This window comes from Brachyistius frenatus, unplaced genomic scaffold (assembly GCF_029030835.1).
Source record: "Brachyistius frenatus isolate BFR_SWC_R1_liver_20210118 unplaced genomic scaffold, ASM2903083v1 Contig_3, whole genome shotgun sequence".
Classification (NCBI taxonomy): domain Eukaryota; kingdom Metazoa; phylum Chordata; class Actinopteri; family Embiotocidae; genus Brachyistius; species Brachyistius frenatus.
The window spans coordinates 9,293,776-9,313,109 of record NW_027210602.1 but is presented as its reverse complement, the minus strand read 5'-3'; the positions used below and the strand labels follow the sequence as shown (position 1 = coordinate 9,313,109).

Genomic DNA, 19,334 nt, shown 5'->3' with positions numbered 1-19,334 from the left:
CAGAAAAATGTCTGGAACACAGGCGCTCATGAAACACAAGTTTGCCTACGAACTCTTTTTTGATTGCAGCTCGTACTTTGACGAAACCCCTTACCAGTGACACCGGATGGTGTAGATGGTCTTTTTAGAAAAATGTGATGTTTCATGATTTGTTGTTCTCCATCACAGGTTTAAATTCTTTTGTGTCACAGTTTTCTGCAGCACATAAACTACATGAACCAAAATAGCATCTGTACAAGATAATAATACAGTGAACAAACAGTGGGTCTTCCACTGATCACCATGGGCAGGCCCCGGCTCCACATATTCAAGTGTCTTAGGCTACCACCTTGCCTGGTAGCTCCATGCTGTTGGTGTGCGCAAATTATAAAACCATTTAAAGAGAAGTTCTTCATAAATGAAGCCATTTGAACATTGATATGAAAAGGTAGGAAGGGTTTGAAAAGGTGGTAGTTTTGAACAACTCTCCAATTGTCTATGATTATGAAAAGACACAAAACCATAGTGCACCCAGAACTGCACCAAACATTTCAAAGGTTTCAATGAACTTTCTCTGGCCAACCTCTTTTTTGTGTCTTCTTTGTCTTTCAGAACTACCTGAAAGAACCCTGGAATGTGTTTGACTTTGTGACTGTAATTGGAAGCATCACAGACATTTTGGTCACAGAGATAAACGTAAGATCTGCACCTGACCCAGCTTAAGTGTCATTCCATCGACCGGCCTCCCAGGGGCCACTTCCTACATGAATATCAAGCTTCAGTGCATGCTCACAACTGCAGGTGCACTGTGGCAGGATGTAGATCATATCCAATCAGTAGGACTGTGATAATGGCAGTAGAAGATGGAAAATTGTTTATGTGCAATGCTTTACTCTTATAGAGAATATAATCCACTTTAGGGCTGCAAGTGTTAATTATTCCCGTTTTCAACTAAACTATCCTCCATTTTTGATGAATTGTTTTGCCTATAAAAAGCTGGAATATGATTAAAAATACCCATCACAAATGTTGAAATTACATGAAATAATTTGAATGCCTTTGTCTTCAAATTATTAATTTTTTTTCAACAGTTTGAAATTCAGAAATATTAATGTTTCCTCCTAATTGTCTAATCATCAAAAGTGTTGTCACTTTGATTTTCAATTTAATTTCTTACAGATTAAAAAAAACAATAGATTTACATGTATTTATTTTCATTTAAAATGGGTCTTTTTAACACATTTTCCAGCTTCCTAAATCATGGATGTTGAAGTCATGCTTTGCTATGCCCTCATAGTCTCAGTCCTCCGATCTATATCTCAGCCGAGCAAACTGAAAGCAACAAAATGAAATCATGAAAATCAGCGTGTAAGACAAAGGCAGCCATAGGCTGACAGGAGGAGTGTTGCTGCTGTTACACTCCTGAACATTCACTTTCCTCTGAAAAATGAAAACAGATAAATATTTGATTGTGCACAGTGAGGACTGAGGCAGGTTACTGTAGCTTTCTGTGTGGCAAAGTGGGTTTTTGTGTGACTTTCTCTTCACGTGATCATTAGTCTTCTTTTCTGTCTCTTCTCTCTCGCTTTCCTTCTCTGTTTTCTTTTTCGCTGTGTCCATCTTCTGCTGTGTCTTTCCTGGCGCCTGTGCCCTCACTCTGCCCCTTCTGTCACATCTGACACCTCTAGATGGTAAGTGGCTTTTCTTGTTGGCCGCTGATTTTGTCAATTCCCTCGTCAGTGTGTGTTGTTCTCTCCCTCAGTTGTAGTTTGAAGTGTCTGCTTTAAAATTAATCCTCAGTGTGAGATAAAAGAAAGACTGTTAGAAATGTGTGAAGCAAGACCATCCAGAGTAACTACAGTTACATAAGATTTAAGGTCAACATGGACACCACAACTAGTCATCTAGTCATGATGAGCCAATGGAGTTTCTGTCGATTGCATAACAATGTTGAGGATCCACAGCCCTGATTCTGCAAAATTCTACAAATTGGTTGACTTGTATAGCTGCTGGATTACATAATCTCCCCCACTGGCATTTTTTGTGCTTGGTAAAAAACATATTTTAAGGCCATATCAGTCTCAGTCTTGTTAAGGCTGACAGTTTTGCATTGCTAGTGCAAATTCTTAACCATTCAAATTTAATGAAATGTTGAGGGGAAAGATAGTGAAAACACATATTTTCATACATGTGATCTAGTCATTGCCTGCCTTGATTTTGAGAAGTTTTTTTTTATTAGCAAGCTTGTTTTAACCAATTCTGTGATACTTCTGTCTGTTAAACCCTTAACAGTTTGGCAGTCAGTAATAGAAAGAACACAAGAGACAAGCAGCCACTGATCATGCGCACATTTACACCTATGGCCAATCACCAATTAACCCAGTACGCATTTATTTGGACTATAGGACGAAGCAGGGGTACCCTGAGAAAACCCACACAGACACAGGGAGAACACTCAAACTCCTCACAGAAAGGCCAACAAGTTTGAATACAAAACCTTCTTGCAGTCAGGTGACAGTGCGAACCACTGTAATGCCGTGCTGCCCTCCTCTTGTGTATTAGTCCCGGGTGTAGATTGTTCGTATGAACGTGCCATTAGTCACCTATTTCCTCTTTTTCTTCCCTTTTGCGATCAGTGTGTTACTGTTTTCAAAATCCCTGTCAAAAGGGGAAACAACCAAAACCTCAGAGTTAGCAACCTACACGCGAAAACGTTTTGTCAAAAACTTGTATCATCCATGAAGGCTATATGTATATTTGAGGGGATTTAGCCGGTTTAATACCAAGTATTGCCTTACCACGTGCAAATATTAGAACAAGTTCCTTCAGACAATATTTGCCAATGGCACCATTGCTGCATCCTGGGTTTAGCAACACCAAGAATAATTGGGACTGGTAAATAGAAATACAAATGAGCCAAAGCATTTTTCTTTCTTCTAGAATGATACAGTATATGAGCACGACTAGACCGTTCTCCAGTGCTGGCAACAAAGAGTCATAAAGCATCAACAAACTGTCTCAGTTTTGCCAGTTGCACAGGAATATCCACATAAAGTATGATAACATTACTCAGACAATGTATGGCTGTAGCAGGAACACCTGAAGTGTAATAACCTGAGCAAGGGTTTGTTTTAATTCTACCTTTTAACCATAAGAGCAAGGATGTGATTATTTCTTCTTTGACATAGTATTGCCTTAAATCCCTCATATATTATAATACATCACAGTTCCTATTTTTCTTTCCCAGGACAAAATGATCAACCTGAGTTTCCTGAGGCTGTTCAGAGCGGCTCGTCTCATCAAGCTGCTGCGGCAGGGCTACACTATCCGCATTCTGCTGTGGACCTTCGTTCAGTCCTTCAAGGTGACAACAATGCAGAGTAACCTAAACACACAAACTCGCAGTATGTGCCTCTGGATCAAGCGGGAACCAACAGTGACCTCGTTCTGAGGCCCCAATTTTGGGTATTGGCCGTCACCATCTTGCTAGTTTAGAGCGGTTTGGAGCCAGAAGTGACCTTGTTTTGACGACCTTGGGAGGAGCGAGGCCGGGGTCTGACTCAATTTGATTGAGAAACGCTGCTTTTTGAGGCCTATATTTTCATTAATTATGGGATTATTTTCAGATGGATCACCAGAAAACGAACAAGAAGGCGTGACTTTAGCTAATAAATCCAAAATAACTAGAGGGTGAAAAAAAAAAAAAGACTTTGTGTGTCACGAGACAAGTTGAATGGGAGTCTATGGACCCGGATGCTTTTTAGAAGCTAAGTTCTCTTTTATATACATTCCATGCTCAGGATAGGTGTAAGAAGCTTGGCGGTCCATTTGTAAATTGCATGTTCCGTGTCTTAGAGGCAAAAGCAGTTATACTGATAGGACATAAGTGATCATGCAATCAAAGTCAGTTGGGTAGGTTTCCAGTTGAGTAAATGTATATCACACAAAGCACCAATAGTGGAACAGAGGGCTCAAAAAAAGGCAGAGGCGTGCTGCAGAATTCCTCTGTTACTGCTAAAATCGAACTAAATAGCTCTCAGCAGGAAGCAGTTCAGATTTTCACACAGCGCCGGTTTGCTCTCTAAATCCCCTGGGACAAGTTGAGTTAAATGTGGAGCGCTGGGGCTGCGGCTGAGGGAATTTATAGCAGGTTTAATGTCAGCGGTGAGAGCTTTTAAGCCCAATGAAAATGGACAGTAGCTACACAGTGTTAAAAGGTGGCTATTTAATTACAACAAACGTTGGGCTCCTCTTTGCAGCGATATAAATAGCTGGTTAAAAGAGTCAACCCCGCAGGTCAGGTTGACTGCTCGGCTTCTTAAACAAGACTGTAAAATCCTACAAGGGTGCTTGTCCTCTGTGGTGAATCAGATTTGCAACTCAATGTGTGTGTGTGTGTGTGTGTGTGTGTGTGTGTGTGTGTGTGTGTGTGTGTGTGTGTGTGTGTGTGTGTGTGTGTGTGTACACAAGAAGAAGGGGAGATCAAAACACAGGCTGTGTGCTCTGTGTGCATTTGTTTCCAGGAGAGAGAAAGGGGTATTTGTGGAATTTGTTGGTATCATGTATCTGTTGCTGTGAACATCTTTAACCTGGTTTATGTGTGTTCTCAGGCCCTGCCATATGTCTGCCTGCTCATTGCCATGCTGTTCTTCATCTACGCCATCATTGGAATGCAGGTGAGTTGTGACGTGACCAGCTGGACTGAAGAAAATGTGAATGTCACGGTCCGGGGGGGGGGGGGGGGTGTAATCTGGTTCGGGCACAGTACAAAGCATTCGGACCTACAAGGGGTACAAAACAAGTACAAAACTGTACTTGTGGTACCTATTATTCAGATTTAGGGATTTGATGGTAGGGGAACTTGGTCACTGTCAGTAATCACTAATCACTGAAAGGCTTAAGGCTTACTGATCAACATACGATATCATACCTGACTGTCATGATAGAGTATGGATAGGCTCAAATATCAGCAGTGTCCACAAACTGACGCTCTCTCCTAAAGCCAGATTAAAGATCAGTAATAAAAGAAACGTATGAACAATATCAACCTAACAGCCGCTCCATAGGCATGATGTTTGTAACCCTCCTGATGTTCACATATTTTGGGATTTGATCAGTTAGGAGCTGATACAACTCTTTGAGAGACTTTGTTTGTGCACTTGTTGCGTCAAATTACATTTAGTGTAAACTCTGTTTTATTGGGTCTGTACAGCAGCACCACAAACATTTAAAAAATGTTTTATTTGGCATTACCTCTGTTAGATAGACACAGTGTAGACCTACAGGATATGTTTGGAGTAGGAGTAGAGGAATGAAGTGCTGTAAATGTTTTGCAGGCAGGGAATCAAACCTGGGACTCACTGCTGAGTGGTGCAGTGCATTATCGCCTCACAGCAAAAAGGTTCTGGGTTCGAATCCGGGCCTGGGCACTTTCTGTGCAGAGTTTACATGTTCTCCCTGTGCCTGCGTGGGCTCTCCGGCTTCCTCCCACCATCCAAAGCGGGTATAGATAATGGATGGATGGACTCACTGCTGATGACATTTGTGTGTTTAAGGTACCAGGTTTTCACTGCCTCTGCTGTACAGATGAATCAGCACATGTAATGCACTCTCAGTAAAAATACATTATTATGAAGTTACAACTACAAACTAAATATGTATTGCATGACTACTGCCATGGATTGCATCACACAGGTGTTTGATTCAGTGGATCATTAGCCATTTTGTAGGGGCAGCAGATATATACCTCCTCCTCATTCTTCTCAAATGCAATGTTCTCATATTATTTGTGCTGGAAAAGTAAGCAGCTGGTGTTCCTGTACAGGGTCGAGATGCTACATGCATATTTGACTACTGTCAGATGTCTCCTGGGCCCAGCAGTCAGTGTCTATAGGCCAGCAGCATGGACATGCCGAGTGGCAGATAAATATTTAAGAGGAGCCTCTAGGGTATTTTATTGGACCCACAGTGGGACATTCATACATTATGGCACTTATCCACTCTGTCTCTTTTACCGTTTAATTTCAGTTCAGATCAACAAAGACTGAGATAAATGCAGTGGAGTTAAAATTAAGTACAAGGCAAGGCAAGTTTATTCGTATAGCACATTTCAACAACAAGGCAATTCAAAGTGCTTCACATAAAAACATTAAAATCATCAAAACATAAGACTAAAGAAAAGGACATTTAAAAACAATTAAGAACAGTGATTAAAACATGAAAAGCAGTCATTAAAAAATGAACAAGCTAAAAATAGGAAAGAAGTTACAGTGCAGTTAAGAAATAAAATACAGTAGTAAAATGCAGAAATACAAGAAATTAATCAACATCCTTACATCTGGTTCAAAGAAAGGCAGCAGCAAAAAGAAAAGTCTTCAATCTTGATTTAAAGGAGCTGGTGGTCTCAGCAGACCTGCAGCTTTCTGGGACTTTGTTCCAGGTATGTGGAGCATAACAACTGAATGCTGCTTCTCCGTGTTTAGTTCTGACTCTGGGAACAGAAAATAGACCAGTCCCAGACAACCTGAGGGGCCTGGATGGTTCATAAGGTAGCAGCAGATCACAAATGTATTTTGGCCCTACACCATTCAGTGGTTTATAAACCAACAGCAGGATTTTAAAGTCAATTCTTTGTTGGACAGGAAGCCAGTGTAAAGACATCAGAACTGGAGTGATGTGATCCACTATCTTGGTTTAATGAGGACTCAAGCTGCAGCGTTCTGAATCAGCTGCAGCTGTTTGATTGACTTTTAAGAGATATCTGTAAACACACCGTTATACGAGTCGAGTCTACTGAAGATGAATGCATGGACAAGTTTTTCCAAATCCTGTTGAGACATAAATTCTCTAATCCTCGACATATTCTTCAGGTGATAGTAGGCTGATTTTGTAATTATCTTAATATGGCTGTTCAGATTGAGGTGTGAATCCATGACTATATCTAGACTTCTGGCTTGGTTTGTGGCTTTTAACATCAGTGATTGAAGATGAGCGCTGACTTTCAATCGTTCTTCCTTGGCCCCAAAAACAATTACTTCTGTTGTATCCTTGTTTAATTGAAGAAAATTCTGGCACATCCAGTTGTTGATTTGTTCAATGCATTTACTCAACCCTTGTATGGGATTATAGTCCCCTGGCGACATAGTTATGTAGATTTGTGTGTCGTCTGCATAATTATGATAACACACTTTGTTGTTTTCCATAATCTGAGCCAGTGGAAGCATGTAGATGTTGAACAGAAGGCCTCTTATTCAGAATTTAACCTTGGGGAAGTCCACATGTCATTTTAGTCTTCTCTGATGTGTAATTAGCTACAGACACAACGTATTCTCGGTCCTTCAAGTAGGATTTAAACCAGTTAAGTGCTGTGCCAGAAAGTCCAACCCAGTTTTCTAGTCTGGCTAGTAGCATGCCATGGTCAACATTGTCGAATGCAGCACTGAGATCCAGTAATACTAAGACTGAAATTCTGCCACTGTCTGTGTTTAAGTGGATGTCGTTGAAAACCTTAACAAGAGCAGTTTCAGTAATGTGGTGCTGTCAAAAGCCTGACTGGAAGACATCAAAACAGTTATTTACGACCAATAAGTTGTTCAGCTGTTGAAAAACAGCTTTTTCAATTATTTCGCTTAAAAAAGGGAGGTTTGATATTGGCCTATAATTTTTTATTATTGAGGTGTCTCAATTAGCCTTCTTTAGGAGTGGTTTAATAACTGCAGCTTTTAGGGCCTGTGGGAATACACCTGAGAGAAGGGATGTGTTTCTAATTTGTAAAAGATCAATGGTCATGAAGTAGAAATATTTGTGAAAAACTGTGTTGGTAGAATATCCAAGCAGCAGGAGGAGGACTTCAGATGTTGTATAATGTCTTCCAGGCTTCCATGGTTGATTGAATGAAATTGTGCCATGCTATTTGAGTGGATATTATTTAGAGATGGGGACAACACATATCCTGTGATTGGTGTGGAGGCACTTACTGCTTGTCTAATTTTCTGAATTTTGTTAGTAAAAAGTACAAGGTACTTGTCAGTACAAGGTACATAATAAATAGTGGTGATACACAGTACATAACAGTTAATTACAGATGAAACATAATGGATTCAGAAAAACAAGGACGGGTAATTGTTTTTTGCTTTATTAGCTTGTGATGTACTGTTTTGCAAAGCAGTTTGCACAAGGCTGCAATTTAAGCATTTCAATTTCTATTCAAAACCATAAATCATTGTATGCATGATGTTTCTCTGGATGCCTTAGTGTCAAATGATAATATGGTCTATTTGTATTGCCGCAAAACAGTTGTCTCAGATCCAACTCAAAATATGATATGATTTGGGATGTGATTTTGTTTTTTTTAATAATTTTTGTTTGTGCTGTTTTTGGATCTTTTTATTTTTAGTACAAAGCCTCCTGTCTTAGACTGGGTTGAGGTAATAAACATGGTACCAGTTCCTGTAAACAAGTCATTGAAAACTGGCTTTATAATCCTGTAGCTACTTTGTATCTTACAAATTACACTTTCCAAAGAGGCAACAATCAAAGTTGGAAAGAAATCAGCCTTAGATATCATTTAGCAATCAAAAACCACAATAATCTGCATCATCAGGACTGTGCCAGTGTGATATAATCAGATGTGTCTGACAGTGACCAAACAATCCACCAGCTGTCATCAATTTGTGATTTTAAATGTTGCTGTATCCTGATTGGTTAACCGAAGAATGTAACATCATATCATTCCAAATGAGCACAATGACCACAAAGATTATCCTATTTGAAATAACTAGAATCAAGAAGACAGGAAATACTATATCCATGTCAGACCCAACATTCAAAGTAAGACACTGATTTAGAAAAAAACGTTTCCCAGACCTTTAAAGACGTGAGTATGTGTTGTGTTTAAGGACCAGGCAGAACTCTGCCAGCAGTGTATGGCTTTAAATGTGGTGGTTTGTATTCTATACCAGCACCTGCTCTCATGTTGCCTCAGGTGTTTGGTAACATCGAGTTGAATGAGGATACTGCCATCAATCACCACAACAACTTCCAGACCTTTTTCCAGGCCTTGACCCTTCTCTTCAGGTAATCCTGCCTCCATATGCTGCTCTAATATTCCATTGACTGCTGTTAGCACTAACTCCAGTACGCACATTAACTTTCCATATGTATGTACAGTGTTTGTACCTTTACTGTGATTTGTGCATCATTCAGGAGCGCAACAGGCGAGGCGTGGCATGAGATCATGCTGGCGTGTCTCAGTAACCGACCGTGCGATAAACTCTCAGGAACTGTGGGGAAGGATTGTGGAAGTGACTTTGCCTACTTCTATTTTGTGTCCTTCATCTTCCTCTGCTCCTTTCTGGTCAGTATCTCCTTGAGGAAAGCAGAGGGCCTTCCCAAATGGTCTGATGATACATCTTCAGATTATGTTTTAGTTTTGAATGAGCTGCTTTTTTTTTAACTGTATGCAGTGAGTATTACTCAGAAAATGTTGCAAAAGACAAAAATTAGAGGAAAATGTGAATGAGCTGCTGCTGATGAGACAAAATCCTTTCAATGAAGTGATGGTCTACTAAACCATTGAATTTTTGCAATATTATTGGAGTCTTTTCAGATTTTCAATGAAACTTCTTTTAAAAAATGCATTTAAAAATACTTCTCAAACTTTGAATTCACGAATCAAATTCATGGAATGTTTTTAAATGAAACTTAGAAAATAAAGAAAACCAACAAGTCGTGTTGCCATTATGGCCCAATGCAGTTGCAAGTTATACCAATTATACCTGAACAGTTACATTTAGGACATTAAGTACATGCTTTCCCAAGTGATTATCAGTAACATAAACAACCTGATATCACACCAAAGCGTGTGATACACTCGTCAGTCCACTAGAATCAGTTAACTTTTTTTTATACAAGTTAAATACGGGACTTTATGCTTAGTAGGTTATTTAAAGGAAATTCAAGCTGACTTTTGCTTTCTGACAGACTCAAAAATTAGTCGTCTGGGTGGAAGTCCTTTGTTTACTCTATCTGACCACCCCCGACCTCCTCCGTACTCACACTTTATCACTCTGAACACTTTGTCTCATGAGCTTCGTCACATGACCTTCTTCCTTGACCCTGGTCATTCTGTACATGCGTGTACTTTTCACGCTTAGGCGAGGTAAAACGTGACACTGATACAGTTTTCTTCTAGTGAACTGATGGATGTATTACATGCTTGGTGTGATACCAGGCTGGTATGTAATATGAAGTTATCAATTTCTGGGTCAAAAACGTACAAAACCCCTGATACAGTCCTTTAAGTAGAAATACATACAGTAGTTTACATAATCTGTATCAAACTATTTCATATTGAGGAGTAATAGCTTCAATCGAAATGAAAAAACAAAATCTTATTCACTCATTAATGTAATTTGATAATGTATTTTACACTCTGATGATTTATTTTTCCAGATGTTGAACCTCTTTGTCGCGGTTATCATGGACAACTTTGAGTACCTGACCAGGGACGCCTCCATCCTGGGGCCCCATCACCTCGATGAATTTATACGTGTGTGGGCGGAGTATGACCCTGCTGCCTGGTAGGTGCCTTTACTCACTGGTACAGCTGCAGTACAGCCCCCTGTGTTAGACAGCGAGCGGAGGTTTATTATTGAAAGAAAGGTAGGCTAGGAAACAGGAAACTCTCAGATTGACTTCTGGGTTCCAGCAGGCTGATTCTGTGATGTGGAACTGGAAAATAAAAATCCCGTTTTAGCAGCGACGGGTGAATGACATTAAGCCTGATCCCAGAGTGTTGGCTGAAGCTGGTGACGAACTCCCCTGTCGGCTGGACTGATGCATGTAAATCCAGTGTTCCGCTCGACGTCCACTCAGCCCTCCTTCCTGATAAGTCGGCGGGCTCCAAAAGCTCTTCAGTCTGTCGTGGTGTGAAGAGAGACTATTTCTATCCCTCCAGTGGGGGGGATACAGGTTTATGTCAGCACTCATTCTGCCCTTTACACCGACCCGACACCGTTTACCTTGACTAAAGCACAATGCAAGTTTTGAGCGATACAGTGTGAGACGTAATCTGTCTCACATTATGTAAGACTCATCAAATTTTAACGAAGCCTTCGCAGGAGCCTTGTCAGTGAGTCAAGACTCCAGGAGAGGTGTGACATGTGAAATATGAAATTCCCATCACCTGACAGACATTACGAGGGAGGAATTATTATTTATTCCTTTGAATATGAATGAGCCGCTCTCAGATGTGCCTGCAGTAACATTCAGCATATTCAAACTGCTTTAACTAATCATTATGTCAAGATGCTGCAACGAGTACATTTAAGGCTCATCATTTTCAGTTTTTATTGGTTTTCATTCTTTTCTTTTTGAGAAAATCTAATTGGTTTAACCTAATTTTATCAACAAAACTTGTACAAAGAAAGTTACCAGTGCAGGTAGTAACTTTTTTTTAATTTTTTTTATATATAATCCACACCTGTTGCATAACATGTTACATAATTTGACTTCATTTTGGTCAAAAACAAAAAGGTATTTGCAATTGTGGAGAGGAATTTGTAAGAGCAATTAGAGCTTTATGTTCAGAAATGAAAAATAAAACATACAGAATATAGTATATTGACAAGTCACAACTGAATGTTTGAAATTAAACACCAACACATTTATAGATTATTTATAAATATAAAATACAAAAATAAGAGCCCCAAGTACATTGTTTTCTTTATGCTGCTACTTCTTGAAAGTTAAATGAATGTTAATGCCCTCTACCTGATAACAGATTATACCTGGATGTAATGAAGTAACCTGTGACCTAACCTCTTGAACATGTCTCATCTTTTTCAGCGGGAGGATTTGCTATCAGGATATGTACAAATTGTTGCGTTTTATCTCGCCTCCCCTCGGCCTGGGGAAGAAGTGCCCCAACAGGGTGGCTTATAAGGTTTGCACTCCCACACAGTTCTTTTGTTTTCAAAGGGACTTGTGCTGGTTTTCAGACTGTGACTGTCTGATCTCATTCCCTGCGGTGCCAGAAAATGACCCGACCACACACGCATACAAACGCTCATCGATCCCCCCACTAACCGGCTGGCAGGTAACCATGGCAAGTGCAGGAAACAATGCAGCAAGTCAGGCTCAGACAAAAGGCATCCGATGCAATGTCTTTGATATTTTCCTGCTTCTAAACACAGGAGTGATAGAAGTGTGGGTAGTGCAGAGAGCATTGTGTGCTTTGTTTCCACATTGGTTACTGCGGGTGTCTCTTAGCATGCAGAAACAGAGGGCATCTTAAAGGAATACTCCACTAAAAATCTAGTTTTTGAGTCGTAGTTACTAACCACCTTGAAAGGTGGCTCTGAAAAGTTTGAAGCTGCTCCTTTAGATCAAAATGGACTGCAGTCATAGAAAAAGAGAGAAAGAAAGAAAGAAAAGATCAAAGTGCCCCTGCAGCATAATTTATGTTGGACCTGTTGATCAATATGTTCAGTATGCTGAAAAAGCTACCTTTCTGAACTATATAAAAGACAGTAGTTAAAGAGACGTAATATAAATCCATTGTTGTTGCTTTAAATCCAATCTACAAACCTTCCAGAGTGTCCTTTCAAGCATAGAGCCAGTGGATGGTCCTCAAAAGATAGATTTTTTTTTTTGGTGGAATATTCCTTTCAAACAAAATTTACTCTCATTCTTAAATACATACCTTCCACCTTCAGGATCCTTCCATCCAACATCAGGGAATCCTCAGGAGCATCCTCCCCTCCTTCCTTCTCTGGGATCCAATCCTGAATCTGTAAATCCAGCTCGGATGCCATGATATCCTGGAAATCTTATTAACAAGGATTTCTGTGTTGTCCCCTTTCTTTCCCCTCCCTCCCATTCTTTCTTTTGGATTTCACCACTTTCTGTTATTCCATAACTCCTCCTTTTAATCCCAACATTTCCTCACCTGGGAAATCTTCATACCTCCTTCCTTGGGCTCCTACCGACCTTCCCCCTCCGGGTAGCGGCCGCATGACTTACCGCAATATGTACGAGATGCTCCGCGACATGTCCCCTCCACTAGGCTTGGGGAAGAAATGTCCGCCCCGGGTCGCCTATAAGGTAGAATCACTCCTTCCTCTTCCTCCCCCATCCTCCCCACATTCACTGCTGGTTCCCCGCTTTCACCTGTCAAACATCTTCAGGCTTCTGTCCGTGTGTCACAGTCGGTATCTTCTGGCCTGCTGTTGTGATGTTCTTTCTGTTTATCTGTGAAGCTCTGTGGCCTTGTCCTGCTCTGTGAGGGTTCGTTGTACACTCAGTTCATCTACTGTAGGGTAATGACACTGATGAATAAATATAGGTCAGCGATAGATCAGAGATTAGAAAAACAAACCTCCACACAGTCTGGTAATTTATAAAATAAGAATATTTGGTATGTAAAACATTAAATAAATAAAAAAGCTTATTTGTGAATTTAGCCAAAGGTTAAAGGTAGCCATGTACAACTGTAAAATGTGGCAGGGGCCACTTGTTATGTTGAACCAACAGATAATTATTACCAATCCTGCATCTCTACGGAGCTTTGTGCCTCTTTTTGCTTATGTTTTTTGGTTTTAGAGCAGTGCCAGCACACTCGTTTCCAGCTGCAGCAGGTGGCTGTATTCTGTCAATAAATCCAGGTCATCTGCCCAGCAACTATTAGGAGACAAACTGACAAAGTTAACAACTGACAATTAGCTGGTGAAGGAAGACGAAGACCTATTGGTTAGAGCCCAATTTTATTCTCAGGAATCGGTGGAAATATATCGCCTGGTATTACCGGACCCAAATTCACTTCGTGAAGTGATAGGATGTTGCCACGCTCCATTGCAGATTGTTGTCAATTGTTGCATCCTAATGGACGCAGAGCAGCCCTTAACCAATCAGCATTGACAACCATACGATGTATGTTGTGTGCCAAAATCTCACCAAGCTCTAAACACCAGAGAGCCTCCCCCAAAGTGAGCAGAGTGCAACACTATTCCACCATTTCACAACACCAACTTACTGACAGGGCAACAGGATGGAAACCAGATAATTACGATTCAACTTTCATTCGTGGTTCCCAGAGGATGATCGACCTGACATAAAGCGACATCATCAGGTTGACATTTTTGGTTCAGTGAGGATAAATTGTAAAAGCAGAGTGAATTAACTTACCATGGATTACAATGAGGAACAACAATGCAAGTCAAATAACAATTCCTTTATCTGTTAAATCTGTAAAATGCTAATATTTGCTAACACACAAAGTTATTTTGGAGTTTATCTGCCTAAAGTGGCTAAATCAGATTATAGCAGCTGTGCCGGGAAGTGCCAAAAACGTGTTTACAGATTTAAATAAAAATACTATTTATGAAATGTGAGGAAAATAATTTCAGGAGAAGTGATTTAGAGCAGGATCACGTCCGAATTCAGATGCTAACAAGGATTTATTGATGGGATTTCACATCACTGCAAGATGAAACATTTTAGAACATTTTCACCATCTTCTTATCATCTCTGGCTCTGACTTCAGTGAAAGAGAACCTGGCCCATGGACCCAGTGATCATGTGAAATACTTTTATCTTCGTGAAGTGCGAGTCAAGTGTACACTTGAGCAGTCCTCAGGTAGTCCCTGTGCCAGCTGCTTACCTCTTAGCATACAGACTTAATGTGAGTGGTTTCAGTGCATGCACAGCTGTCGAAGTGAATCACATTTAAAGCGGCTCTGCCCTTGCCCCAGCTGAAAATGTCTGGGTCTGACGTGGTCGCTTCTCCAAATATAACTCTTGTTTTTGTAAATCGACGGGGAAAGACAGGAACAACGACACACAGAGAGCAGCAGTGCACTTCAGAGCAAGTCTCGCGTTTTATTTTCCCCATTCCCACTTTTCTGTTTTTCTCCTCCCGCTACTGTGCTGTTGATCGTGCTCCTTGTTAACCTCCCTGCTTTTCTAATGAACACATCTTCCCCTGATAGTCACAGTTGTCCCTGTTACCCTCCAGTTTCCACTTTCATGTTCTGTCTTCAGGCTAAGCTTCACTCTCTCTTTTGAATGATCTGTATTTCACCCTCTTTGGGGATTTGGATCCTTTCTTCTTCACTGTAACTTCCCTTCAGTGAAACTTGACTGTGTGCACCTGTGTGTGTGTGTGTGTGTGTGTGTGTGTGTGTGTGTGTGTGTGTGTGTGTGTGTGTGTGTGTGTGTGTGTGTGTGTGTGTGTGTGTGTGTGTGTGTGTCTGTGCATGTTAAGTCTTTGTCTGCAAGCATGTGTCCTCTGCAAGTGCACTTTCTGAATATGTGTTTCTGTGTTTTATGTCTGCTGCAGTCATTTGTCTTCCCTCTCTTTCTGGGAACTAGATGCAAGACATTTGTAGATGGTACTAACTCCCTCTCCTCCTCTTCTCTTCCTTGCCTCTCATCTCTCCATCTCTCCATCTGTGTTTTAGTCTATTTGTTATAGTCCCAGAGATAATATACTTTGTCTTACTCTGTATCTCTGTTTTGCCTCCACTTGGCTTGAAGAAAATGGGAACCATCAGTTCCAGTTTTTCTTCTTTTTTTTTTTACATTGATGTGTCTCATGTTTCTGATTTTGCTTTCGCTGTCTGTCGTTGTAGTTAGAAGTTCTTTATGCAATACAAACATGCCTCCATCATCCCTACAACCTCACTATGAATATAATGTACTAATTCCAACATCCATGTGTACATACACCATTGCACTTCAGCATTGATCCAGAGGCCGTGCATGGCTTGGATTTGTGCTGACCAGTTTCTACTTTTTACAGCTAATGCTTGGTGAATTTTTGGTCCAGTGATCTACTATATGCTCTCAAGCAGTTGCTACTTTAATTACAAGATTTTAGTAACAAACAGCACAGTGCAATAACCTCTTTTTAAATTAACCAGTTGATCATTTAGTGTCAGATGTCTGAAAAATAATGACATACTGTATTATGCTTGTTTCGTCCGACGCACCCTTAAATTCCAACATTCAATTGAATTATAATATAAAACATAAATATATTGATGAACATATAAAACAGAGAAGAGCACAAGTCCTCATATTGGGGAAGCTAAATCCCTCAGATATTCATCATTTTGTTTGATAAAATGTTAAATTATTTTCTTGACGAATCAGTTCATTGGTTTAGAGTTTTAGCGAGTATTTAAAAAACAAATCAGGTTTATTCATTTCCTCGTTCAGTCCCCTGCTCTTCCTTGTTTCAAGACAAAGACAGTTGTTTCCATTCTTGAAACAAGATGATGGTTGATCGGTTTCAATTTTATATACGCTGGTAAAATGGGGTTTTCAGAACTCTATTATACATATGTAGGTACAAGTAACACCAGTTTAGATGTAAATCTGGTAGAAGAGGGGTGGTGGGTGTGAGGACGGAGGGGAGTAGTTCTGGGATGTCAGGACTGCTGCTGAGCCTTGCGAGATGTCGGGAACTCGACAAAACACACCTGTCACACTGTTGTTTGGACACAGTAGCAGTAATAAATCCACATTGCATCCACCATGTGGAAGATACCATCTTGATTTTTATCGTCCGCAGTATCTTGAGTACAGTAACAGTTTGATGGATCGTTTTCTGTGACAGATTCCAGAGCTGTGTGCCCACCAGCGACTTCTCTTTTCTCCCTTTGAGTCATTATTTTGAGAAGGAAAATTGCAGCTGTACATTACCAGCAGCAGCGAGGCCTTGGCATGTTCGCCAAGCTCACAGCGCAGAGTATTATAAGGTAATCATATTTTAGATTTTAGGAGAAGTGTGCTCCACTGTAGTCTCATAGCAACAGCAGCAGCCATGAACAGCACACAGCTCTTTTCATCAGGCCAGTGCTATTAGCTTCCAGTAAAAACAGGCGCAGGGTGGATTAAAAGCAGGATGGAGGCCTTTACTTGGGTGGACTGAAATGATTCAGTGGATTGATTCATCTTTTTTGTAAGAATAGTTTTTGGAAAAAAATCTAGAAAAACAAATCTCACAATTTATCAGCTGTTATTGTAAAACAAATGAATTTTTCACTGTGAACCAACGTAGCTTGAACACATTTTGATGTGAGACTGTGTTGATCGTATCCAGTCAAACACGATGTTGGTATGCGCCTTAACTATTAGACTACGAGGTCATCCCTAATTGATTCATCTTTTGACAGAAAATTAATTAACACCAATGTCTCTAATTGATTAATCCATCGATTCCTTTTTTCTAGCAAATGTGCCGATCAATCACTATGGGTTCTCCAATGGGACGATTTGCTGTGTTTCTCTGTTTTATCTTTTATAATGGGCATCTCTCATAGTTTTCAGATTTGTATTCTAAATAGTATAAAAAGTAATAATAATATGTAAATATAACAGTATATAAATGCTAAATAATTGACACATTAATTGATAGTGATCAGTCATTTATTTGCTGCCCTGAAATGTGACTGTAGATCTTCTCTACCAGTTGTTTTCTATTGCTGCTTAAGTTTGTCTGGGTGCTGGACTGAAACAATGTCAAATCTATTCACTATTTCTATGATTAGAAATGGATATAAACTCAAGGTAAACAAACTGTATACAAGATCAAATAAATATAGGATTTATTCATCTTACTGAGAACAAGAATTGTTGTGTAAAGCCACATTTTTGATGACCTATCTTTTAATTTGGTGTGTAGCTACATCTACATCTTCTACGTAAGCTCGCGGTTGTTTGTTCCTGGTTCATGGCCCCTTCTCTCTTGCTTCCATTCCTCCCAGCGATTGGTGAGGATGAACATGCCCATAGCTGATGACAACACGGTGCACTTCACCTCCACACTGATGGCTCTGATCCGCACTGCCCTGGAGATTAAACTGGCATCTGGTGAGAGACTAAAACTCCAAAATCCAGAATCCCTTGCGGCCGCACTGACGGCACTGACGTTATTGTGAATGGCAGTGACAGCGCTGGTGCAGATTTGATGTGACATGTTTGTGGGCCCGTCCCCAGGGGTCCTGGCACAGCATTTGTTAGATGTTGACCTGAAGAGGGAGATAAACCGCGTCTGGCCCAACCTGTCGCAGAAGACTGTGGACCTGCTGGTGACGCCGCACAAATGTGAGACACAATTTGGATTCTAATGACTTCTACTGATCAGCTGTTTTTTGTCACTTGATTTCTTCTCATTTGTTATAATTACTTCATCCTTTAAGTTTCAATTTGTTTATGTTCTGTCTTCTTTATGAGGCTGTTTAAGTCCCCCTGCTATCTAGTCATTTTTGTTTGTTATTGAGTTATAGATGTCTTATTTTCTTAAAACAAAAGAAAACCTGTAAAAGTCTGTAAAGTGATGAGATAATTTCAACCTCTGTCTTGTGCACTTATTTCAATACTTTTGGAAATTCAAGATGAACGTTTTCTTGATTAGGGTTCATTGTTTTTTTCTTGTACTGTTTTCATATATATATTTCTTGAAACATTTTTATTGGAAACTAGTTTAAATAATCATACTACACTGGTACATATTTTAGCTATGACCAATATTTTTCTATTGACTGTCTCTCAGTCTCTCAAAATGATAATTTCATCTTGTGTCTAATTCAAAGCAACGACTTTCAATAATATTCTACATTGTAGAGAAGAGAAGTGTCTGTTTTATTGATGTTACTTCATACATGATTCTGCTTTTTCTCAAGAAGATCACACACATTACTAAAACTGAATGAAATAAGTTTAAAACTACAGTGAAATTCATGGTGCAGCAATAGACAATGCACTAATCACTTGATGATATGATGAGATGTAGATTTGTATGCAGTGTGGTCCTTTACTTAATGTTTTTATAACGGTACAGTTACAGAATGCTTCTGTCTACATCTCTGAATTGTGCTTTGTTGCTCATCTGGTGCCATCTACTGCCTCCATGGAGGAACTGTCTCTCACTCTTCTCTCCGCTCTTCTAGATAATGAGCTGACTGTGGGGAAAGTCTATGCCGCTCTAATGATCTTTGACTACTATAAGCAGAACCGTGCCAAGAGACTCCAGCAGCAACATTCTACCGGGGGACCTCAGGTACAGGATTAAAGCAAAATGACTATGTAAAGTGATCAAGTCACACTGCAATTTAGGCAGATAACAGAATGTACCTGAGTGAGTGGGATAATCCTATATTTGATATTTATCCTGCAGAGTAAACTGGGAGCGTTGTTCCGTCCTGTGCTGCCCCACACTCACATACAGGAAGCGGAACCACCCATCTCCATCCCCAAACAGCCTTTCCCTCCCCAGCCTGAGCTAGAAACAAAACCACAGCTCCCACCAATTACTGCTATCACCAACAGCACGATCAACAGGGACACAATGT

At 40.1% G+C, this 19,334-nt stretch overlaps 1 protein-coding gene across 4 annotated transcripts in view; it reads left to right on the top strand.

The window, feature by feature from the left end:
• cacna1bb (calcium channel, voltage-dependent, N type, alpha 1B subunit, b) overlaps positions 1–19,334 on the top strand; it is a 174,833-nt gene that overhangs the window by 139,420 nt on the left and 16,079 nt on the right. For 3 of the 4 annotated variants that reach the window (XM_069705713.1, XM_069705721.1, XM_069705704.1), the window contains 11 exons: positions 592–675; positions 3,227–3,343; positions 4,590–4,655; positions 8,963–9,054; positions 9,184–9,334; positions 10,432–10,559; positions 12,987–13,083; positions 17,748–17,853; positions 17,980–18,087; positions 18,933–19,042; positions 19,160–19,332. In XM_069705713.1, coding sequence (XP_069561814.1) covers positions 592–675; positions 3,227–3,343; positions 4,590–4,655; positions 8,963–9,054; positions 9,184–9,334; positions 10,432–10,559; positions 12,987–13,083; positions 17,748–17,853; positions 17,980–18,087; positions 18,933–19,042; positions 19,160–19,332 — 1,232 coding nt within the window. Of the gene's footprint in view, positions 1–591; positions 676–3,226; positions 3,344–4,589; positions 4,656–8,962; positions 9,055–9,183; positions 9,335–10,431; positions 10,560–11,826; positions 11,924–12,986; positions 13,084–17,747; positions 17,854–17,979; positions 18,088–18,932; positions 19,043–19,159; positions 19,333–19,334 lie in introns of all 4 variants that reach the window. The other variant, XM_069705695.1, reaches the window with a different exon arrangement.